This window comes from Mesocricetus auratus, unplaced genomic scaffold, assembly GCF_017639785.1.
Source record: "Mesocricetus auratus isolate SY011 unplaced genomic scaffold, BCM_Maur_2.0 Super-Scaffold_100030, whole genome shotgun sequence".
In the NCBI taxonomy this organism is placed as follows: Eukaryota; Metazoa; Chordata; class Mammalia; order Rodentia; family Cricetidae; genus Mesocricetus; species Mesocricetus auratus.
Window position 1 is genome coordinate 7871750 of NW_024429211.1, and position 23540 is coordinate 7895289.

At 43.3% G+C, this 23540-nt stretch overlaps 1 protein-coding gene across 3 annotated transcripts; it reads left to right on the forward strand.

Annotated features, from left to right (window-relative positions):
* The first annotated feature begins 335 nt into the window (after window positions 1-335).
* On the forward strand, window positions 336-23180 carry Nipa2 (NIPA magnesium transporter 2). 3 transcript variants are annotated; one of them, XM_040733300.1, is made up of 8 exons: window positions 336-443; window positions 786-1005; window positions 1115-1237; window positions 8851-9080; window positions 11108-11164; window positions 16603-16693; window positions 18875-19035; window positions 20748-23180. In XM_040733300.1, exons 4-8 carry the CDS (start codon window positions 8942-8944, stop codon window positions 21374-21376), a joined length of 1077 nt encoding a protein of 358 aa, XP_040589234.1. In that variant the 5' UTR covers window positions 336-443; window positions 786-1005; window positions 1115-1237; window positions 8851-8941; the 3' UTR covers window positions 21377-23180. The 3 variants fall into 3 exon arrangements, with proteins under 3 accessions (XP_040589234.1, XP_040589235.1, XP_021090054.2); XM_040733301.1 differs by lacking the exon at window positions 786-1005 and having other exon boundaries at window positions 350-443; XM_021234395.2 differs by lacking the exon at window positions 336-443 and having other exon boundaries at window positions 490-1005.
* Window positions 23181-23540: the final 360 nt, after the last annotated feature.

Consider the following 23540-nt stretch of genomic DNA (forward strand, 5'->3'; position numbering starts at 1 on the left):
CAAGTCGGGCTCTGTGCCAAATCACAAGCCCCTCCACAATGAGCTTTAACAAACCTGCAAAACCTTACCCAAATCCACCCTTTTGCCCTTTCCCCCCGGGAAGTCTGCCTCTCTGTCCCGCCCACTTCCGCCCTCTGCGGTCAAACCGACACCCTCGGGTCCCAGAGGAAGTCGCGGCGTAGTAATTTTAAACGCGAGGCACACAGGGCTTGTTTTGTTTTGTTTTTCTTTGATCAGCGGTCCTAACCCACTCGTCTCATCCAGGGTGGGGCGAAGCCAAGAGCCCAGCAGGGCGAGGGCGGGGCCGGGACCGGGGGCGGGGCCCTGGCCGGGGGGCGTGCCCGCCTCGCACGCTCTGCGCGCCTGACGTCACCAGGCTGCGTCCGGCCTCTGGGCGGCTGCGGTGGCGCTGGCGGCGGCGGCTCCGCCGAAGGCCGTCCGAGGTAGGAGGAGGAGGGCGGGAGGGCGCCGGCGCCCCGCTGCGGCCCCGGGATGCGCGGGCTCCCCGCGGGACGTCGGCGGGAGGCGGTGGCTCGCTTTTCCCTCCCCCGGTGACCCGCCGTGGAGGAAGTCCCCCTCCCCCCACATATACACGGTGAAGTCGGGTTGCCGTGCCGTCCGGCGGAAGTCCGGCCGGTTGGCCCGTCCGGGTGGGTCGCGCGCTCCGAGCGCTCGCCCGCTCAAGTTCTGCGTCTCGTCCGTTCTGTTTTGCCTTCCGTGAGGTTTTTAGAAGACGTTTTTGATGATCGCGATCGCTTTTTTTTTGTTTTGTTTTAATCCCGCAGCACTTGAAGAAGCTCGAGTGGGACCGCGCGCCTCCTGTCGTTTCTTTGCCAGGGAGGAAATGTCAAGACCTTTAGTCTAGGACCGTGTTTTTTTTTTTTTTTTTTAATTAAAGCCCGGTCCCTGGAGATCCCGTGTCATGTGCCCCTTCGGTACCGTAAAGTTGGAAGAGGGACCCCGAGAAGCAGAGGTCTTTTCGCTTAGTCAGCCGTGGTTTTTATGGTACGTGTTAAAGGAAAAGAACACGGAGGCCGGTTAACTATTTTTTTTTATTTTTAGTAATTTAGTAAATTTTCAGTCCTCTCACCCGCCTTTTATATCTTTTTCGCAGGGAGGAACCACTCTGCCACGGTTAAATACTTTAGATGGGAATAAAGGATATAGCGTTTCCGAGAAGATGAGAATGAATGAAGCGTCTCTGCTCCTGAAAAGAAAGACCCTATTACACTTACATGTGAGTTAAAACTTGGGTTTCTGATAATGTTGCTAAGTTAGGTTGGAGATCAGGTTCTGCAGTATTTATCAGTGTGGGTTTACAGTTGTTAGCCGAGGAACTGGGGAGAAGGCTCAGTCGGTGAAGTGCTTATCTGTAATCATAAATCACCCTGGTAAAAACCCCCGGCATCTGGCAGCACACATCTGTCCAGCTCGTTTTGTTGGATTGGTAAGCTGCAGGTTCTGTCTGGAGAAATGAGGTGGAGATCTACCACCGGGGAAGTATGTTTTCTACAGGTGTGGTCTCACATGGACACCCCCACCCCACCCTATACGCTGGCATGCACACACAAGAAAAATCAGCTAAATGTGAAGTGGAGACGACTAAAGCTTTAGACAGCAGCAAAAACCATGTAGAAGACTTAACTTTCAGAGCCAGATATGGTGGCACGGGTCCAGCACTCAGGAGGCAGGTATAAGGGGATTTATTTCAAGATCAAAGCCACCCTGGACTACACGGGGAAACCCTTCTATTTTGTTTAAAACAAAACAGCACACACACACACACACACACACTCACTCACACACACACACTCAACAAGACAAACCCTAAAATTTTAAGATGACGTGGCAGCCAGGAGTAGTAGACTCAGTTTCCTGAGTGACCTTGTCCTGGGAGCCCACGTTGTGAGATACGCTTTCTGTAGCTGTAAAGCAGAGGTAATGCTATCCTCTGATACTGTGTAAAGTAAGTGTTATTAGGGATAAGAAAAACATCCCGCTTGTTTTTGAAGACATAAAATGATTTACACATGACTAAATAGTACCCCCCTTTTTTTTCTATAGAAAATATAAAACGCTTCACCTAGACTCTGCCTTGTTTTATCAGTGTCGGTATGTTGTCACGCACACAAGAGCCTCTCTGTAGGGTGACCTGGTGGCGGTGGTGGGTATTGAGAGAAATGGATCAAAGGGTGCAGAGTAACAGGCAGTAGAGTAAGTTGTGAGATTTAACGTCTGACATGAAAATCACAGTGAATGAAAACTGCATCAGACTTCCAAAGTCCCAACTTGACAAACTAAAACGAGTAGTACATACTTCTGTAGTGTAGAACTAAGTATATATATATATATATATATCTCAGAGTAAGACACGCTCAGCTGCATATTTAATTTGGTGTATAGCTAACTGTACTAATGCTATGTGAATAAATTTAAGGTTGGCGCTTTTATGAAGCTCTGGGATGACTGTAGGTAAAAATAACTTGTGGTCTGGCAGAATAAATGGATGCAGGTGTGTTTAGGTCTCTCGGCTCTGCACCTTGCTCACAGGCTCCCACGTTGTCGACAGACAGCGTTACCCTCCTGTGGCTTCACTCCTGACTTTGCTCGCTTAGAATCAGCCGGAAGTAGTCTCTCCTTTCCCAGAACACAGTGGTGTCCGCTCTGTGTCAGAGCTTCCGTTTGCGCTGCTGATCTGCCCTTTTCCATCCTCTCAAGTCTTGTCCGTGTGGCCTCATCACGACCTCCTCCCTTAGCTCTTTGCCCCTAATGCGCTTCATTTTCCCCACAGCATTTATCTTTACAGTGTCCTCTCTTATGAATGCTTATGAATGGTTTTATCTCGTCTCCGCCCCAGGAGGTAACTTCCACGAAGAGAGGCGTTGAGTCGTTTTTTTTCCTCGTGGCTATATTCCCTGTTCATAAATATGTTATGTACTCAGAACATTTTTGTTTAAGTAAATGTGTTGTTAGGCAGGCCAGTTCTTTTCCGAGAGCCACGGTGAAGGAGATTGTGGTCTGTGTAAGTAACATTAGTACAGGTTAGAAAACGCAGACTGGTACAGTGTGAAGACTAGGGAATGAATTCATAAAACATGGTAATCACTCTGCTGGGATTCAAGCGGTGCTTGCTTATAGGGGTGCCTTGGCCCTTTGCAGGGGAGGCAGGCAAAATGCACACAGAAGTGGGAACGGTTAGAGCCGCAGCACCCTGACCTCAGACAGAACACGAGGAGTGTGAAACACAGCATTAGGAAATGAGATTGAAGAGTTAGGTGTGGGCTGGGCGGTGGTGGTGTGTTGCTTTTGTTTATGCTTTGGAACATTTGTTTAATGTTGCAATGCTGTGTTTGATCAAATGAAATTCACCTGTGGTCGGGAGGCTGGCTCAGCAACTGGAGGTTGTAGGGAGTAGCCAGGTGAAGAAGGGTTTTTAAGGAGGGGGGAGAAAAAGCACCAGGACTTCTTGGGAGACGTGAAGCAGTGAGCTAGGTGAGCTGTTTCTTATTTAGCTTTTCTGGGAAGCAAGATTTTACCTCAGCCTTTGAACCTTGAGTTTTGTTTTTTTTTTAAGCAGGACAGAGATTTCAATAAATTTCCTCAGTAGCTCTAAAGGAGTCGGTGCCTGCAACAGTGGCGCACACCTTTAATCGCAGCACCCAGGAGGCACAGGCAGGTGGATATGTGAGTCTAAAGCCAGCCTGGTCTGCAGAGTGAGGTCCAGGACAGCCCGCAACTCTTATACAGAGAAACCTTGCCTAGGGTGGGGGATTTAGATGTGGGACAGCTGAAGGGTTTTAGTTACTGGGTTACAAAATTAAGACTGGTAAATAGTGAGTAATCATTCTAAGGTGTTGTTTATTTCATCTTATTGTGTTGCCCATGCTATTCATGTACTACACCCTAACTCCTAAGTTTTTAAACAGGAGAGTGAGATTGGAAAAGATGTTTTCTGCCCCAGTTGACAGCACTGTGTGGTTTTAATTGGATTAGGGCCAGGAGACATGGAGGTGCGGATCTTAGATAGAGCAGATGCCAGACATGTCTTACAGGAGGAATAGCTATCCATCCTCCGTCCTCTTTGGGTGATAAGGATGGTGACAGCATTGTCAGAGCAGGAGGAATACATGGGGTAGGGAAGGTAACTGCACTGCAGCCCTGGGTTTAGCTGTCATTGCCTGTTGTGACGAGGACATCCATTGGGAGAAGGGGAGAACTCCGATGAAACCTGGATCGAGTCCTGGCTCTGCTCCTGCGAGTGCAGGACAAGTTATTTAACGTGTCTGCCTGTTTTTTCATTCCTGGCCTCTTCCATGCATCTTCCCAAGCCCGTACAGAAATGAAACAGGAAGAACTGCCAAGTTTAAAGCTTATATATACTTGAGTTGGTGTAATTCTTAAGTTTGCTTATTTTGATGATGGAGTTTCTTGTTATTTGTAAAGAAAATCTCAGTGTAGGCTTTTGTCATATATTAGAATACTATCATACCCACCTCCTTAGAAAACATGTTTTCTATAATATAAGTGAATGCAGATCAAGTTTGTTAACTTTTAAGATATATTTTAACTTTGAACATACTTGTTTAAGAATGTAGAATCATTTGTGAAAAATTTAGTCTGTTAAAATTTACAACAAGCTGGAAATTACAAGTTTAAAACTGTGCTTAAGAGTTGAATTTAACCAGGCGTGATGGTGCATGCCTTGAATCCCAGCACTTGGGAGGCAGAGGTAGAGTTTGAGGTCAGCCTAATGTACATAACAAGTTTCAGGGCAGCCACAGCTGCAGAGAGAAACATTGTCTCAACACGAAACAAGATTTGACTTTATTGGGCTAGGTGTGGTGGGTATACTGCTTTAATTCCAGCACTGGGAGGTAGATGCAGGTAGACCTCTGTGAGTTCAAGGTCAGCATCATTTACAGAGTGAGTTCCAGGCCATACATTGAGGCCTGTCTCAACAAACAAAAAATTGAATTCATTATTTTCACTCTTTCATTTTCTGCCGTGTGATCCTTGAACATGGGAACTTTGATAGAAGGCTCTCTGAGCCTTTGAACTCCAGTGCTTGGTACACAATAACTGTGCAGTGTATTTACTGAACAGTCTCACACATGAATGATGGTAGCAGTTGGGGCCCCTCTGCCTGAGGCCTTCTGAGAAACGACAGGGTAGGTCACCCGTCCTCATTTTGCTTGGACACTTAGTTGAATTAAACCGACAGGGTAGGTCACCTGTCCTCATTTTGCTTGGACACTTAGTTGAGTTAAAGCAGGTTTGCTTTCCCCTTTGTTTCTACCCAGGTGGCACACAGGCTGCTGAGCCTCACTCCCAGCCCTGAAGTGCAGCAGTCTGTGCTGTGTGTGGCACCCATGCACGTGGGAGCCTGAGGAGGGCTAGCCTGAGCAGCCCTAGTTAGTTCTCTGCCTCTCCCTCGTCTTCCCACGGCATATCGGACAAGCAACTGTTGTTTGTGCTGGGGGTTGAACTTGGATCCTCGTATTTGCTGAGCCCTGTTTTCTTTAGCTCTCTGTAAGCTTGGCCCTGTCTTATACAAAATACATCTATGGCATGCACTCTCCGCTGTAGTTGACCTTCAGTGACAGAGTAGGAACAGGAGACTCCAGACCAGAGCAACTCATTTCTCTTTGGGGTGTTCACACATATATCCTATTATTAAACTCTAAGTTCAAATGAGACCATTCATTTTGATAGTTTAGTGGCTGGTGGCTGCCTTAGAATCTGAAGACAGACCTCCCACTCCTCCCCCAACTGGTATATTTCCAGAGGTAAACAAACCGAAAAGGCAACCTTAATTCTAGAAAGGCTTTTATTTTATCCTTTGGTCAACAAAAGTTAATTGCTCCTACTTTTACTATGCCTTATATATGAATTTCCTTCACAATTTAAAGTTTCATGGTACCATTTAAAAGCCATTTTCCCTTTTATTTAATTTAATTTATTTATTTATTTATTTTTTGGTTTTACGAGACAGGGTTTCTCTGTATTGTTTTGGAGGCGCCACCACCGCCCGGCATATTTTTACTTATATACTAACTAAACATACAGAGTCAAGAGGGCTTTGGGGGCAAGTTGACTCAATCATGTACACGTGGTTTTTAAAAATGCTCAGTTACTGTTCTGTCTTTCATGACGAACTTATAAAAAGTATAAGGAATTATGTTTAAGTGTTTTGCCTACATGTATGTATGTGTGTGTTGCTGGTGTCCTCAAAAAGGGTGTCAGGTCTCCCAGGAAAGAGTTATACATGGCTGAGAGTGCTGTACCTCGGTAAGAGCAACAAATGCTCTTAATCACCGAGCAAGCCTTCAGTTCCCTGAAGATAAACTCTTCATCTTCAGACTCACTAACTTCCTTAATCACGGAGCAAGCCTTCAGTTCCCTGAAGATAAACTCTTCATCTTCAGACTCACTAACTTCCTTAATCACGGAGCAAGCCTTCAGTTCCCTGAAGATAAACTCTTCATCTTCAGACTCACTAACTTCCTTAATCACGGAGCAAGCCTTCAGTTCCCTGAAGATAAACTCTTCATCTTCAGACTCTCTAACTTCCTTAGGATACAGTAAAAGCCTGTCTACAATTAAGGTTGCTTTTTTGGTTTGTTTACCTCTGGAAATATACCAGTTGGGGGAGGAGCGGGAGGCTTGTCTTTAGATTCTAAGGCAGCCACCAGCCACTAAACTATCAAAATGAATGATCTCATTTAGATGTAAGATGCAAAAAAAAAAAAAGGATTATTTTAATCACTCCTTTACCTTATTGGTTGCGGGGGCTGGGGTTTGTCCTGGCACTAGGCAGGGTTTCTCTGTGTAGCTTTCCAGCCTGGAACTAGCTCTTGTAGACCAGGCTGGTCTTTAGATCTGCCTGCCTCTGTCTCCCAAGATTAAAGGTGTGTGCCACCACTGTCCAGTTTATAAAGTAGCTTCTTAGTTTCCTGTGCTCAACCACATAAAGAACACACTGCTCATACCATGCAGAACCTCATGGGTGTGGTATTCAGAATAAAGACCTGTGGGAGGCATGCTTTTTAATTAGAGTAGTAAGTACCTGGTAGCTCCTGAGGGAGATGTGACTGCTTGATTGAATAATTTCTTAGGTTGGCAGAGAAATGAAGCCCACCACATGGTATAAACAAAACTGCCTGGTTACTATGGTAAAGATGGTTTATCTGTGGGTTTTTATCAACAGAAGCTCAAGGTTTTCCTACAATATCAGATGTCAAGGCAGCAAATAATATTAGTGTTTTTGTTTTAATTTGTTTTCAGACCATGCTGGCTAGTTTTATGTCATCTTGGTAGAAGCTAGAGCCATTTTGGAAGAGGGACCCTCAAATGAGACAATGCCCTCACTGGATTAGTTAGTGTGTGAGCTGGTAGTGCATGTTTCTGATTGGTGGCTGATGTGGCAGTGCCCGGCTCATTGTGGTCAGTCCATGCAGCCCTGGGCTGGTGGTCATATAGGAAAGCAGGCTGAGTAAGCTAGTTAGCAGCACTCCTCCAGGCCTCTGCGTCAGTTCCCGCTGTCAAGTTCTCGCCCTGCCTTGAGTTCCTGCCCTCACTTGGTTTGACTATCTTTTTGGCTATAGTGTTAAATCCCAGCATGAGAAACTCTAACTAAGGCATATACAGTATATTTTGATCATATTCTTACCCCTCTACCACTCCTCTTAGACCCTCCCAACTTCATGTTCTCCTTTTCTCTCTCTTAAAGACAACAAAAACCAAAAAGAAAAAGAAGAAAAAGCGCACAGAAAACAAGAGTCTGTCTGTGTTGGCTAACTGTTCCTGGAGTGTGGTTGGTTGATGTACCTAGTGTCACTCCCTTGGAGGAAACCAATTTCCCTCCGTCTTGGGGAGAAACGGGCTTTGTGTCTACTTCCCCTCTTCGGGGCTGGGGCTCTGTCTGGTGGACCGTGGAGTCTGTGTGTGCTGCCGCATCTGCGAGTTCATTCACTACCAGCTTTGTGTTGCTTACATTGATGCTTCCTTGGAGCTGTCCACTACTGCTGGCTCTTAACACATTTTATTTTTACCTCCTTCTCTGAGCCTTGGTGTTAGCGAAGTGTAACAGCTGCAGGGTTTTTGGGGACAGTTCTTCTGAGTCAGCCGTGAGGCACAGAAGAGTGTCTTTTTTTTGTAAACATCATCTCACTATCCCAGGCTAACCTCAAAATCGTCATCCTTCGCTAACAAAGCAGTGCGAAAACTACCGTTTCTCAGCCTATTTCCAGATAGGCTACATAGATTATCATATACTTACTATAGCCGTACAACTTCCTTTCCCTTAAGACTCAGGTCTCCCTGTGTTGCCTAAGCTGGCCTCAAACTCCAGTTCCTCCAGAGTCTGCCTCCTGAGTGCTAGGATCATAGGTGTCTATTACCACACCAAGCCCCAGGTGTATTTCTTAAGAAAAAAATATGTGCCTGAGAAAAATTTTAATTTCTCTATTTGAATCCGTAAGGATGCTTGAGAAGTTGGTAAGTATATTGATAACCTAGATTTATGTATTGTTATTTAATTTTTTTGTTCTTTTCATAACAGCAAAATTACATTATGGAATATCACCTAAGGTTGGAAGTAGTTAGAAACAATTCACAGCTAGAGTTTATAAAATTAATCCAAAATTTAGTTTGCATTACAGTTCAGTCTTTTGCCATAATAAGAAATATAATTTGTTTAGTGCTTAGTTTAGATTAGTATATGTGTTTCTAATCAGTAGCAGTAAAAAAATATTTTCCTTTATGAGGACAAAAATGAAGTAAATAATTTGAATTGTGTATGAGCTGTCATGATCATTTTGTGAAAATTTCACTTTATTTTGTATCATTTAGATTTGAAGACTGTATCATCCTGCTCTCCAGTATAAACAGTTTCTCTGTTCTGTGATCAATGTCACTCACAGGAACTTAAGTAACAAACGAAATGAGCCTGGGGCGTGGAAAATATGACTTTTATATTGGTCTGGGGTTGGCTATGACCTCCAGCATTTTCATTGGAGGGAGTTTCATTTTGAAAAAAAAAGGCCTTTTGCGACTTGCCAGAAAAGGCTCCATGAGAGCAGGTAAGTTATGCCCTGTAGGTATCAGAAGTGCATAGATAGTCACACACTTGGCTTCTTTGCACGCGGAAGCACTGTCTTCATGCTTTGTGAATATATTGGAACATTTGAGCTGTTTAAGAGATTTCTGAGTATTTATTAATTACATACCAGTTTAGTAATGAGAAAAATAAGCTGTCAAAAGTGATTAACTTTTATAGCTACTGTCAGAATAGGAACAGGATCAATGCCAAATTATTTCCCAGAGTTTAAATTTCATTATGTCTGCACAAGAGGAAATTGGCTCTCTGAGTGGAACCAGGTTTTTGTTGAAGACTGGGATATTTTGTATGTGTAGAAATTCTGACTTCTACATTAGAAGTTGTTTTGTTTTGTTTTTGATGATTTCAAATTGCATGAAGGAAAGAATTGCCTTGCTGGGCTTGAGTCCTCCACTAATTGACCTGAATGATAGGTTGTTTCCCCTCAAATTGCTGATGTATTACTAGACCGTGGAGGATACTCAGTATAAGTGAACATTAGTTCAATGTCGTGGGATTCCCACCTGGGTCCTGTGCTGCTTACAACACCCAGATAACACACACTCTATTAGTTACAATGCTGTTGGCCCATGTCTAGGGCTTCATATAGGCTAGGTCTGCCTTAAAGGTTAACCCACGACTACTAATACATGTATTTCTATAAGGTCTTATCTTACCTAGAAAGCTAGACTCATGCGTCCTCTCCTCCTGGGATCACATGGCAACTCCCTACTCCATTTCCCAGAATCTTCATTCTCTCCTAATCCTGCCTATCTTGCTTCCCTATTGGCCAACAGTGTTTTATTCATCAACCAATAAGAGAGACCAGTGCAGAATGACGTTTCCCATCAGTTCAGTCCATGGATGTCCACCACAGTTCTCAGAATTATGAGATGCTAATACTTGTATTCCATCTTGACTGAGCTTCATTTTAGACCTTACTGGGCCTCATGAGTAGACTAGACCATCATCGTCAGTCCAGGACCCACTGATGTTTTGTGCCATCTCTGTGACCAGGTCTAATACTTCAGCAATATTAGGAAGTCTTAGGACCTATGGACAAGGGAGACATTACTAGCAGCTCACTGGTTTTCTATAGTGCTTCAGCCTTGCTCTTAAAGGCAGCTCTTGTTATTCTTAAAGTATAGGCTTATTAAATTCATTCAGCCACTGCCCGTAACAAACCAAGTGAGTGGGGCGGTGGTGGCGCACACCTTTGATCCCAGCCCTTTGTGGCTTTTTGTTTTTTGGGGGGGAGTTTTTGAGAGAGGGTTTCTCGATACCACCCCAGCTGTTCTGGCACTGGCTCTGTAGACCAGGCTGACTTGAAACTCACAGAGATGCTCCTGCCTCTGCCTCCCAGTGCTGGGATCAAAGGTGTGCGCCACCACCGCCCCACTCACTTGGTTTGTTACGGGCAGTGGCTGAAGTACCAGTTGCTTCCTGACTTAGTTTGGTCAAGGGGAAAAACAAGGAAAGTAGACTGCTCATCTCCTGGCAGCCTAGATGATGAGCAGTTGTCAGTCTTTGTGTGAGCGCAGAGCTCTCTAAGGTGGGGCTGCAGACCAACTCCGTTGAAGTGCGCGGTCTCTGTAATGCCTTCCCTCCATACTGGCTCTCACTCGGTCTGGTTCAGGCTTTCCTGGACATCATAGGCCAGGCTGGCTTCAGACTTGTAGGAGTCGTCTTGCTTGAGAATTGGAAGTGCTGGGATTGCAGGTGTGCTCCACTATGCCCAGTTTCACTACTTTTTGTTGGTTCATTTTCCTTACTAAAGCTGCTGTTCAAACTACAACGATGAGGTTTGCCCTTTAACTTGAGTATAGTATAGTACTAACGTAAACATTGTGAAGATTTGTCATGATCCTCCTGTCTTTTCTAAGGCAATCATGAAATATGCAAGAAATCTCATAATCAGACCTTTTAAAATCTGTGATTACTTAGTGGTTGTTACGGGTTTTACAAGAGAAGATAATTTTCCAAAGAAATGAAATGTTTCTTCATTCGCAGGTCAAGGCGGCCATGCATACCTTAAAGAGTGGCTGTGGTGGGCTGGACTGCTGTCAAGTATGTATAGACAACATGGACATATGCTGTTATAGTCCATATTAGTGAATTGGGAAACCTTTATCTTGCTTTCCATATGTTAGACACAAAATAGATTTCAGCTTGTAGAAATAACTAATTGCTCATTTATTTTGAATAATATCTTTTAAAAAAACCTAATCAGATTAAAACATTTTTGATATATCTTTTCCTTTAAAAACAGGATAAGTAGATTAAAAGGTTTGTGTGTTGGTGGTGGTATGAAAGAAAGTATAGAGTACTTGGCTCATGCGTAAAACACCCAAGATTTGGTCACCCAGGGCTGCAAAAAAAAAAAAAAAAAGTAAATGGAAGTTAGTAGGGAAAAAATCAAATTTTTAGTTCTTTTCCTTTATTAGCTCTCATTCTAAATTGAAAGGAAGTTTGTATTTAATACGATGTTCATTTTGGTGAAGAGGATGGAAAGATGGCTCGGTGGTTAGGGAACACCTGTCACTCTTGTAGGGGACCTGAACTCGATTCCCAGCACACACATATGGTGGTTTACAACCATCCATAACTACAGTTCCAGGACATCCAACACACTTTTCTGACTTCCGTGGCCACCAAGCACGCTCATGGTGTGCATACCTACATTCAGATAAATCTCTCAGGCACAAAATTAATTTTGATGTGGGCAGGGAGTTCAAGACAGGGTTTCTCTCCGTAACAGCCTTAGCTGTCCCGGACCTCGCTCTGTAGACCAGGCTGACATTGAACTCACAGAGATCCACCTGCCTCAGCCTCCCAAGTGCTGGGATTAAAAGTGTGCGTCCGGAATTAATCTTTTAAAAAAGGCGCTTATCCGTTGATGGTCTCATGTACGCCAGGCATTGATCTTGGTGCTGAAGACACAATCGTAAGAGGGAAAAGCACCCCTGTACCCCAAAGGCCAAACCCTGTTTATGAGAAGCTTATAAGTGGGGCAGACCGTATGCAGGGATAGTAGGCGGCTAAAAGGGGTGTGTGTGTGTGTGCGCGCGCGCGCGCGTGCGTGTGTGTGTGTATGTGTGTGTGTGCGCGCGCGCGTGTGTGTGCGTGTGTGTGTGTGTGTGTGTGTGTGTGTGTGTGTGTGTGTGTGTGTGTTGCAGAGCTGCGGGGTGGGGGTGTGAACTGGAGAGTAGATAGACCGACTTTTAGATAGGAGACCAGGAAGGCCGTCGCACCTTACTAAAAAGGTAGTATTTGAGTAATAGACAGTTGTGACTGGGGAATCTGGCCACATGAGGAAAAGGCACTTGAAACAAGGGAAACAGCACTACAGTCTTTGCTGAGGACTGTGACCAGCCTGTGGCTGTGATGGCCTCTGTGATGCCCAGTTGTTCTTACCTCCTGGTACTCACACGTTGGGTAATCCTCTCTTACACGCAGTTAGTGCTGGCCCAGCATGATCACAGAATGCGGGGAAGTCATGATGCTTCTAAGGCTACGTCGTAAATGGAATTGCTTCCTTTTTTTTGGATTGCTTGTTTTGGGGAAACCAGCTGCTGTTTTGAAGACATTCAAACTGTCTTTAGAAAGATTACTGAACAGCAGCCAGGTAAATCAGTGTGCCACCTTGGAAAATGCCTTTAGCTTCCAGAGACTGTGCAAACCTTGCTTTACAAAATCTGACACAAGGGTTTTTCTTTTGTTTTTGTCCTGGAACTCAATTTTGTAGATCAGGATGGCCTTGAACTCACGGAGATCTGCCTGCCTCTGCCTCCCGAGTGCTGGGGTTACAGTTGTGCACCACTACTGCCCGGCTGACAGAAGTTCTTAGAAGATCCTGACCATTTCCTAAAGTCTGGGCCAACAATTTTTGTCAGTTAACTATTTACACTGGCAAAATTAGAGTGATTTGTTCCCTAGCACTAGAATATTTAAATCTCAGGAATCATTTGGGGTCACAGAAAGGATTTTTGCTTGATAGACAGAAAGCCATTGGCGGTCCTGAGCAAAAGGTGTGATGCTATTTTTCTGGCTATGGTGTTGATGCATAAACTATGTAGAGATTATACAGTCAGGCTACTGGGGCTAAAAAGAGTGACAGCATGAACCAGGGGAGTGCCAGGGAATGTAATGAGAAGAATTCTGAATATGTTTTCAGTGTAGATCTGACAAGATGTGTGCATTTTCTTGCTGATCAAAATGTATGGCGTAAAGAAGGATGTTGAAGGCTTGGCCGTAGTTAATAGAAATGACTGTTTTGGTGCTAAAGATATAGGAAGGACCTGAGGAGATCAGGAGTTTGTTCTGAGGACATTAATGTTCAAAGTTCATATAAAATATTTAAGCAGATAGGTGAAATTGGCAATTAAGTAGACAGGTCTGGATTTCTACCAGGTTATTCAGACTGGTGCAAAAAATTGGAGTTGCTATCTGTGTAAAGCCATAATGCTGCAGGAGGTCATTAGGAAATAAGAATATGTAGAATTTCAAATATCAGATACTGAAAATGTAGACTTAGATACATAGTTAGGACCTCTCTCATTAAATAAACAAATACTTATAGCCCAGACTGGACTTAAGCTGCTAACGTAATTGCTAAGGACAGTCTTGAACTTCTGACCTTCCTGTTTCCACTTTCCTAGTGCTGGGATAAAGGCGTGTGCCCTCACCTAGTTTTACATAGAGTTTTTTTGATATCAGAAAAAAGTACAGCTGGATGTAGTGGTACTGTACTTGAGCTAGGCACAGTGGTTTGTGCTTGTAGCCTCGGTTACTCTTTAGGTGAGGCGTGACTGATCATTGGAAGTCAGTGAGGGCAACGTAAGAAGGCTTAAAATAGAAACACTACCCCATTGGCAGGGGCATGTGATCAGAGAGTAGACTGTGGGGGGATGTGCTGGTTGGTTGTGTCATCTGGGAAGAGGACGCCCCAGCTGAGGAATTGCCTCTGTCACACTGGCCCGTGAGCTTATCTGTGGAGCATCTTCTTAATGCTTATATGAGAAGGCCCTGCTCACTGGCAGGGGTCAACCTGGGCAGGCGATCCTCGGTTTGTACAAGAAAGCAAGCCAGCCAAGCTGGGTAGACATGGCACAGTGGGTAAGAGAATTTGTTGCTCTTACAGAAGATCCACAAGGTGGCTCACAGTTCTAGGGGAATCTGAAGCACTGTTTTAATTTCCTTTTATAGCAGGCACACATACAGTGTACATGTATACAGACAAAAACATTCACACACATTATATATACACACATTAAAAGTTTTTTTTTTTTTTCAAAAAGAGAGGCAGTAAGGAGCATTCCTCTGGGTTCCTACCCTGACATTCCTCAGTGGTAGACTGTGAATGAAAATGACAATAGAAGACACTACTTTGTCTGCCTGATAAAAACGTAATAAAAACACGAAGCCTGGAATGGCGGCTGGCACATGACTAAGGCAGAAGGATAGAGAGTTTGAGTCAGGAGCTGGAAAAATGACTCAACAGTGAACAGCACCAGCTGCTCTTCTGAGGACCTGGGTTCAACTCCCATCATCCACATGGTGGCTCACAACTGTCTTTAACTAGTTCCGGGGTATCTGATACCCTCTCTGACTTCTATAGGCCCCAGGTGTGCGCAGGGTACACAGACATATATGCAGACAAAGCACCCATGCACGTAAAATAAAAACAAAATGAAAAAGTATGAGTCCAGTCCAGGTTACATAATGAGAACTGGTCTCAAAAAAAGTAATTCAAATAAAACAACTCCAAGAAAGAAAAAAAAATGCTTCCCACCACCGCTAGCAAACTCCTGTGAAACAGAAGGTAGTGTTAAAGCATATAATAGTAGTGTACCAGATCAGTGGATCAATATTTTCACTGCAAACAAGTTTCAGAGCTGGGGGAAAAAGTCCTCCTTGGAAAGAATAAAGAACAGGTGAGACAGTGAGGATAGCCTTTGATCCAGGACCTGTGCAAGCTCTATAGGGACACCCGAGAGCAGTGGTTCTCAACCCTACTGAGGCTGCGACCCTTTAACGTAGTTCCTCATGGTGTGCTGACCCAAACCATAAGTTATTTTCCTCGCTTCTCCCCAGCTAGTTTGCTGTTAATGAAGCTTCTGTAAATATCTGATACGCGACCTCAAAGGGGTCATGACCCACAGGTTGAGAACTGCTGCCATAGAGGAAGTAGGTAAGAGATAGTGGACCCTTGACTTGGACTAACTAGGATCAGTCTCTGGTTGCCAAAAACGGAAACCCCTGCATGTTCAGGGCTGAGCCCTGGAAGGCTGTGTCTTAGAGTCAGGTAGATTACACACTGGACTCTGAAAGACTGTGTCTTAGAGTCAGGTAGACTACACACTGAGCTCTGAAAGGCTGTGTCTTAGAGTCAGGTAGACTACACACTGAGCTCTGAAAGACTGTGTCTTAGAGTCAGGTAGACTACACACTGAGCTCTGAAAGGCTGTGTCTTAGAGTCAGGTAGACTACACACTGAGCTCTGAAAGGCTGTGTCTTAGAGTCAGGTAGACTACACACTGAGCTCTGAAAGACTGTGTCTTAGAGTCAGGTAGACTACACACTGAGCTCTGAAAGGCTGTGTCTTAGAGTCAGGTAGACTACACACTGAGCTCTGAAAGGCTGTGTCTTAGAGTCAGGTAGACTACACACTGAGCTCTGAAAGACTGTGTCTTAGAGTCAGGTAGACTACACACTGAGCTCTGAAAGGCTGTGTCTTAGAGTCAGGTAGACTACACACTGAGCCCTGGAAGGCTGTGTCTTAGAGTCAGGTAGACTACACACTGAGCTCTGAAAGGCTGTGTCTTAGAGTCAGGTAGACTACACACTGAGCTCTGAAAGGCTGTGTCTTAGAGTCAGGTAGACTACACACTGAGCTCTGAAAGGCTGTGTCTTAGAGTCAGGTAGACTACACACTGAGCCCTGGAAGGCTGTGTCTTAGAGTCAGGTAGACTACACACTGAGCTCTGAAAGGCTGTGTCTTAGAGTCAGGTAGACTACACACTGAGCTCTGAAAGACTGTCTTAGAGTCAGGTAGACTACACACTGGCTCATCCCTGGATAACTTCTTGCTTTGGTCCTGAATTGCTAGTGCCTGTGCACCTGTCAGAAAGCAAAAATTCTCTATTGAAAATATATTCTAAGGCCATTAATGTCTCTAAGGTTGGGTTTTTGAAAAGGAGAATCCAGTAAAATCTTGTGAAATTTACCTTCATATCAGTATCTGCTGCTTCTTTTAATTATGTTTGTTATCCTAGTTTGCAAATATCTTTATTACCTTTAAGTATAAATTGTAGTTTTAAAAATTAAAACTATGGATTTGTTTCTTGCGTTGAATACTAGATACAGCACTAATAACATACATGAGAGAAGATACGGGAGTTATTGAACAACATTATAGTTGAAATATGTAGGTACTACATGAAATGCAGACGTAGTCAAGCTGACTGCATTCCTGTCTAAGAGGTGTTTTGTTGTCCACCCTTCAGTGGGAGCTGGGGAAGTGGCCAACTTTGCTGCGTACGCCTTTGCTCCAGCCACACTGGTGACTCCGCTGGGTGCTCTCAGTGTTCTTGTAAGGTAAGCTTCTGCATTTGACATGTAGAAACAGTGTCTTCATCTGTCAGATACTAAAGTGCTGTCTGATTATATGTCCGTACACTTGAACAACCGTGAGGACTTTTTAATACTTGTAGTAATGTCTTTTCAAAGTTACTTTGTATAGGTATCAGCTTGTGGGACAAAATCACTTTATGCTTTGGTTTGTATGCAGGACCAGCACGTTAGTGAGTTCAACTTTAGAAAATTCCCATTTGCATTTACCATTCAGGATACACGTACTATGGTAGGTCGGCTACCATAGAACATTAACTACTGTAGAACATCCAGTCTTGGAGGAAGTTAGTTGTATGCCTCTAACGACTGACCTAAGGTACTTGTTTTGCAAGACTAACATAAAACGTGTCCTGTTTTGTTATTGTAATGATTAGTCCAAATAGCTAAGCCTGTTTGAAGTTTTTTTTTTGTTATTTTGAAAGCAGAGAACTTTTATCGCCCTTTCTAATAAATTACATATAAGATAAAATTATGTTTTATCCTTAACTTTCCTTGTATTATACTATGCCCTTATTTGTTTATGTGTACTTCCTTCTTAGCTTTGAGTAAAACTAAGTTATAAAAACCTGTAATCTATAGGCAGACTAATTAAATGTTCCCAGTTCACTTGTTTCCTGACTGCATTTCCAGGTAACTTAGGATGGTTCTAGGCAAACCTTACACAATTAAATCAACACATAAGTGCCGGGGAGATGGCCCAGCTGGGAAAAAGTTTGATGCCAAGTTTGATGATGAGTGTCATCTCCAGGACCCACACCGTGGGAAGGAGAGAGCCTGCTTGTACAAATTGCCTTCTCAGCCCCACACAGAGAGACAGAGAGATGAGCACCAGGGACAGATGAATAAATACATTTTGAAAAAGAAGGCAGACGTTAGTAGGCTGAAGTTTGGTGATTTAAAGCATTGTTTGGATGTAGATTTTTTAGATATATAAATTATAGTTCTTTATAGTGCATATTTCATGTGGAGTCTTACAGTAAAAAGATGGTAAATGCATAGTCTCAGTGTATGCGAAGCAGGTGATTAATTTTGTTCCAGGAATTTTAGGACAAAGGTACTGATGGTCATAGACTAGATTCTGTGGTTCATACCAAACCACATCTCTACGGTTTCTCTCATTCTAAGAGAGAAACCGTAGAGATGGCAAGACAGGACTGTCATCAGTATACTATGCTGAAAAGGCAAGGGGCAGTGTCTGTATTACTGTTTTCTGAGATCCTGACATGAGCTCCCAGTTGATAGAGGGAGAGGAAGCCAGAGTATTCACAGTCAAACAGTCTCAATCGGTCTGGTCAGGCTAGTTGGTTAGGAAGTCCTAGTTACTGTGGCTGTAGGGATTGCTTTGCTTGGGAGGCAGTCCAGACATGACCATGGTTATTGATCAGACTTGGTCCTTCAATCTAAGGTGATTGCAGGATATACTTACTGAGCAAAGGAGACAGGTACCAAATGGGGACAAAGGCCACATTTGTTTGTTGTTTTTTGAGTCAGTGTTTTTCTGTGTAGCTCTGGCTGTCCTGGCACTCACTCTGTAGATCAGGCTGGCCTTGAACTCAGAGAGACCTAATGCCTCTGCCTCCCGAGTGCCACATTTTTATCTTACTAGTTGGATGCTCATAAATCCAGGAAAAAGCAACCTTTAAGTCTTTACAGTTTTCTGATTGAATGTACATTGTCTAAAAGCAAGAGGTGTTTTTGCTTGAGCTCAGTCATCTGCATTGCTAGTCTGTTGAGTTTTTTTTTAGGTTTTTGAGACAGGGTTTCTCTGTGGCTTTGGAGGCTGTCCTGGAACTTGCTCTGTAGACCAGGCTGGCCTCGAACTCACAGAAATCTGCTTGCCTCTGCCTCCCGAGTGCTGGGATTAAAGGCGTGCACCACCAACGCCTTTTAAAAAAATCAATTTAAAAGTGAGAAAAAAAGCTAATTCAAGGGCTGGAGAGATGGCTCAGAGGTTAAGAGCACTGACTGCTCTTCCAGGGGTCCTGAGTTCAATTCCCAGCAACCACATGATGGCTCACAGCCATCTACAATTCAGTCTGGTGCTCTCTTCCAGCATGTAGACAGAACACTGTATATGTAATAAATAAATAAATCTTTTTTTAAAAAAGCTAATTTAAATGTTCAACCTTTCATTCTTTCTTTTAGTGCCATTCTGTCTTCATACTTCCTAAATGAAAGACTTAATCTTCATGGGAAAATTGGGTGTTTGCTAAGTATTCTAGGGTCTACAGTTATGGTCATTCATGCTCCAAAGGAGGAGGAAATTGAGACCTTAAATGAAATGTCACATAAGTTAGGTGATCCAGGTAAGAAACCTTCATCAGTGTTACTATACTTAACGTTGTAACTTGTTTCCTTGACCATAGTCATGGAATGTTTCTTCATAGTGTCGCAATAAACCTCTAGTGTTAAACACTGTGATTACTTACTTCCTTCCGTCTTCTTTTACATCCCGTGTGTCACTTTATAGCCCAGGCTAGCCTAGCTGCCAACTCCTGGTGCCTGCCTCAGTGTCTCAAGTCCTGGGGCTTTAGGTGCGCATCATTACTCTTCTTGTGTGTCGTGAAATTTGCCTAAACTGATAGTTGTCTTGCTTGCTTAGTTATCCCTGTGAAATCGTCAGTTCCTCTTAGAATTCTTATTGTCTGGTCCTGCTCTCAAGCACATTAGGCGGCCTGGGTGGACTTTGAGCATTGTCTTTTCTCTCTCACCTTTGTACTCTTTAGACTGCTCTACAGTGGGTGAGTGTTCTGAATCACATTATGTTGCAACATGTAAACCCAACCTCCCCCCCCCTGTGTGTGTGTGTGTGTGTGTGTGTGTGTGTGTGTGTGTGTGTGTGTGTGTGTGTGTGTGTGTGTGTGTCGTCTCGACTCCGCTTTGTCTGGAACTCTGTGTACACTAAGATGGCCTCAAACTACAGAGACGCACGTGCCTCTGCCTCCCAAGTGCTAGGGCTGAAGATTCCGTTTTCTCAGATTGGCTGTATTGAGTTAGCCTATATTTTCCGGCACATAAAATATTTCTATTGGGGCCTTTCTATCCTTGTTTTCATCTGCTTTATTTAAATAGCCTTTATTTATGGAGTTTGAAGCAGAGTGACTTTTCTTAGCTTTGGTTTGTTTCCTGTTTTTTTTTCCTCCCTTTCTCTCTTTTTGACACAAGGTCTCGTAGCCTAGGCCAGCTTCAACTTTTGCTATAGCCAAAGATAATCATGAATTCCTCATGGTTCTTTCTGCCTCCTTTTCCAGACTGCTAAGGTTATGGGCATATGCCCCACCCCATTTCCCCCTTTTATCTTAAAATGCAAAGGTCATTTGTGGGCTCTCTGCCATAGAGTACAAACTGAGAGCCATGCCTTGCCCACATGAATGCACCGTTGGCAGCTGTGCTGCATACCTCTTCTGGGGCCCTACCCAGCCAGAACTCCAGCAGTTTCTACCTTCCCTTTATGACTTGATGCTTATTCTAACACTTGCCTTGTTTTCAGATGTGTTCCTTTGATGGAAACCAACTCCTAACTCCTGATTTTTGCACATGTAAATGTGGAGTGTTCAAGGCTACTTCCTGCACTTAGTCCCCATTGCCTTTCCCTTCCCTGTCCTGAATATCATTTCCCTTTACATTGTGATTTAGAATACTTAAGTAGGCATAAGAGACTCATTTAAAAATGCTAGTGGCATGTTTTTTATAAGCCGTGAATTGTATTTTAATTTTATAGTATGTATTTTAACGTGGTACTGAGGTATTAGGCTTTACCCATGCTATGTAAGCACTGTGCCCCAGTGTGTACTGTTGTTGTTACATGTTATCTTTCTTTGTTGTGAATGTGTTAACGTAGTAACTTACACATTCCATAAAAGTGCATTTCAAATCAATTCATCAGATAGGAGTCCATTTTATATGCAAGATAAATCTGAATACACAGTATTGGGAGACACCTATACTATTCCTATTGAGCTTGTTTCATATGTGCATTGCATTCTGATTCAATATGGCTTTTCTTTGCTTCCTCTAGGTTTTGTTGTCTTTGCAACATTTGTGGTCATTGTGGCCTTGATATTCATCTTTGTGGTAGGACCTCGACACGGACAGACAAACATTCTTGTGTATATAACAATCTGCTCTATGATTGGAGCATTCTCAGTCTCCTGTGTGAAGGGTTTGGGCATCACCATCAAGGAGTTGTTGGCTGGAAAGCCTGTTCTGCAGCATCCCCTGGCCTGGATTCTGCTGCTTAGCCTTGTGGTCTGTGTGAGTACACAGATTAATTACCTAAACCGGGCTCTGGACATTTTCAACACTTCCATTGTGACTCCAATATATTATGTGTTCTTTACAACTTCAGTTCTGACTTGTTCAGCTATTCTTTTCAAAGAATGGCAAGATATGCCTGTTGATGATGTCATTGGGACTTTGAGTGGCTTCTTCACAATCATTGTGGGGATATTTTTGTTGCATGCCTTTAAAGATGTCAGTTTTAGTTTAGCAAGCCTGCCTGTATCTTTTCGAAAAGATGAAAAAACAATGAATGGCAGTCTTTCTAATGTCTATGAAGTTCTTAATAACGAAGAAGGCTTACCCTGTGGAATTGAATATACCGGTGATAACATCTCCCGTAGAAATGGAAATCTGACATCTTTTTAAGGATATGATTGAAAACCTCTAATTGTTATAGTGATTTTTGAGTATCAGAATGTATCTGAAAAACAAAAACTGTCCTCAAATAATGTCCTCTGAAGACAATCTTTTTTAAGTTTTCACTAATTTGGATCAAGAAATTACTTTTCTTATATTTAAACAATGGTAGCTCACTAAAATGACCTCAGTACATGGCTAATTTCTATTAACATTGTATTATTGTAAAGGTATTTTACATTTTTAGTCATTCTCCAGAAATCTAAATGCACTAATGACAATTTTAAGCCTATAAGCCTATAAAAATGTTTTATTTTTTTCATTGGTGATGAACATTAAAATGTATGTTTGTGATCCCCATCCCGTCAATCCCTCACCATACCAATGTTTTTGATTATAAATATATGTGTGTGTGGTTCCAAGGAAACAATTCTCAGGCGGTGATTTGTTACCCAGACATCTGGTTTCCCATTAGAATTTGATGGCCTCCTTTGGAAAGCACCACTGTGCTATAAGTTAGTGCTTCCTGTGTCCATAGTGACTAGAGGTCTGTGTCATCATATGTGAGCTCTTGGACCTTTTGGTATGTATGTGTTCATGATGGACTGTGTTGTCGTTCGGCCCTTTTAACAACTCTGGGATGTCAAAGAAGACTCATGCAGTTTCTTTCTTCTTTTGGTTTTTCGAGACAGGGTTTCTGTGTGTACTCTGTAGGCCACGGTAGCCTGTCTCAGAGACCTGCCTGCCTCTGCCTCACAAGTGCTGGGATTAAAGGTGAGCACCGCCGCCGCCCGGCTCATGCAGCTTCCTAAATTCAGAAACTCATGCTTGGATAAAATGGCAAGTGGTAACAAGGTCCTTATTCTGATTCCAAATGCTTAGATTTAAGATGTTTGTAAAATATGGTCTTTTATTTTGCTTAAGAGTTTAAACCTTACACATTTTGGTTTTTTAGAAACTGTGAAGAATGTTCATAGAAAGATGAGAACAAGCAGGCCAATGTAAGGAGCACTTTGAGCTTCAGACCTGCCCGTTTCTTAGTCGTGTACTGGCCAAACAAGCAAACACCTTCCCTCCAGACTACCCCACTGACAGGAAGAACTGAACCTAGGGCCTGTGCTTGTTTTCTGTTCTAACCACGACTGCGTAGTGGCATAGTCCTAACCACGACTGCGTAGTGGCATAGTCCCAGTTTTGTGAAATCTTCATTTCGGGGGATGCGGGTGTGTGGGGCAGCCTTGTTTTACTGTTGCCACTCTGAGGAGCTCTTGCTTTTTTTTTTTCTTTCCTTCTTTTCCTCAGCTGCCACCTTTTGTGTAACTCCCTATTGGCCATCTGGGTGTCAATCAAAGGACCTAGTACATTATACGCAAATGTTCTTAAATTGAGCTACATTTCCACCTTTCCTATGTAACTTCAATACCAGAGATAATAGTTTCCCCTCCCCCAGACTTACTGTAAGTCTGTTTATGTACTGTTTTATTTTGCACATGTAAAAAAGCCAATGTTCATTCCCTTGGGGATGAAAAGTTTCCTCATTGAGAATGAATGTGTTGTACGTAGAACACTTTATACGTACGTAATCTTGTACACAAGCATTTATTTGGGCTATCATTTGGTAATATAGTCATTAACTCTTAAAATCTATACTTCATAGAGTGAGTACAGATGCCATTACGACTTCATATCAACAAAGATATTTTAGGTAACTTTTTGATAATAGGCTTGTTAGAGATGTAACTCAGGTTTACAGTACAGCGGAATAGTACCTGTGTTTTATTTTCTGTGTAAAATAAAGCTCAAAGCTTTTGGACTTTGGTGTTTCCCAGCCCAGTGATGTTTCTCTTTGTATCGTTTTTCTTCAGATGGGGATCTTGCTATGTTCCTTAAGCTGTCCTTGAACTCTGGGCTCCAGTGATCCTCATTCCTCAGCTTCCCAAGGGGCAGCTAGGAGGACATCACTGTACCCAGTCTCAGTTTCTGTCTGCGTTCACGCTTCCAACAGGAGAGCCAAACTGGGTTCTTGTTTTTCCCTTGGCCCTAGCCATTGAGAAGGCCGTGGAAGGCAGGGCTGTAATTCTCCGTAGTCCCCCGCCGTTTCCCCCCCCAAACTGTTGGCCTTGAAAACTCTAAGCACGTACATTAGAAGAAGTCCTGGTGCTCCTCTTTCTTG

Excerpts from the sequence above, each read along its gene's own strand:
- Nipa2 (XM_040733300.1), top strand. The coding sequence starts at position 8,942 with ATGAGCCTGGGGCGTGGAAAATATGACTTTTATATTGGTCTGGGGTTG. Across the intron at positions 9,081-11,107 it reads AAAAGGCTCCATGAGAGCAG|GTCAAGGCGGCCATGCATAC; the intron begins GTAAGTTATGCC and ends CTTCATTCGCAG. Across the intron at positions 19,036-20,747 it reads ACATAAGTTAGGTGATCCAG|GTTTTGTTGTCTTTGCAACA; the intron begins GTAAGAAACCTT and ends TGCTTCCTCTAG.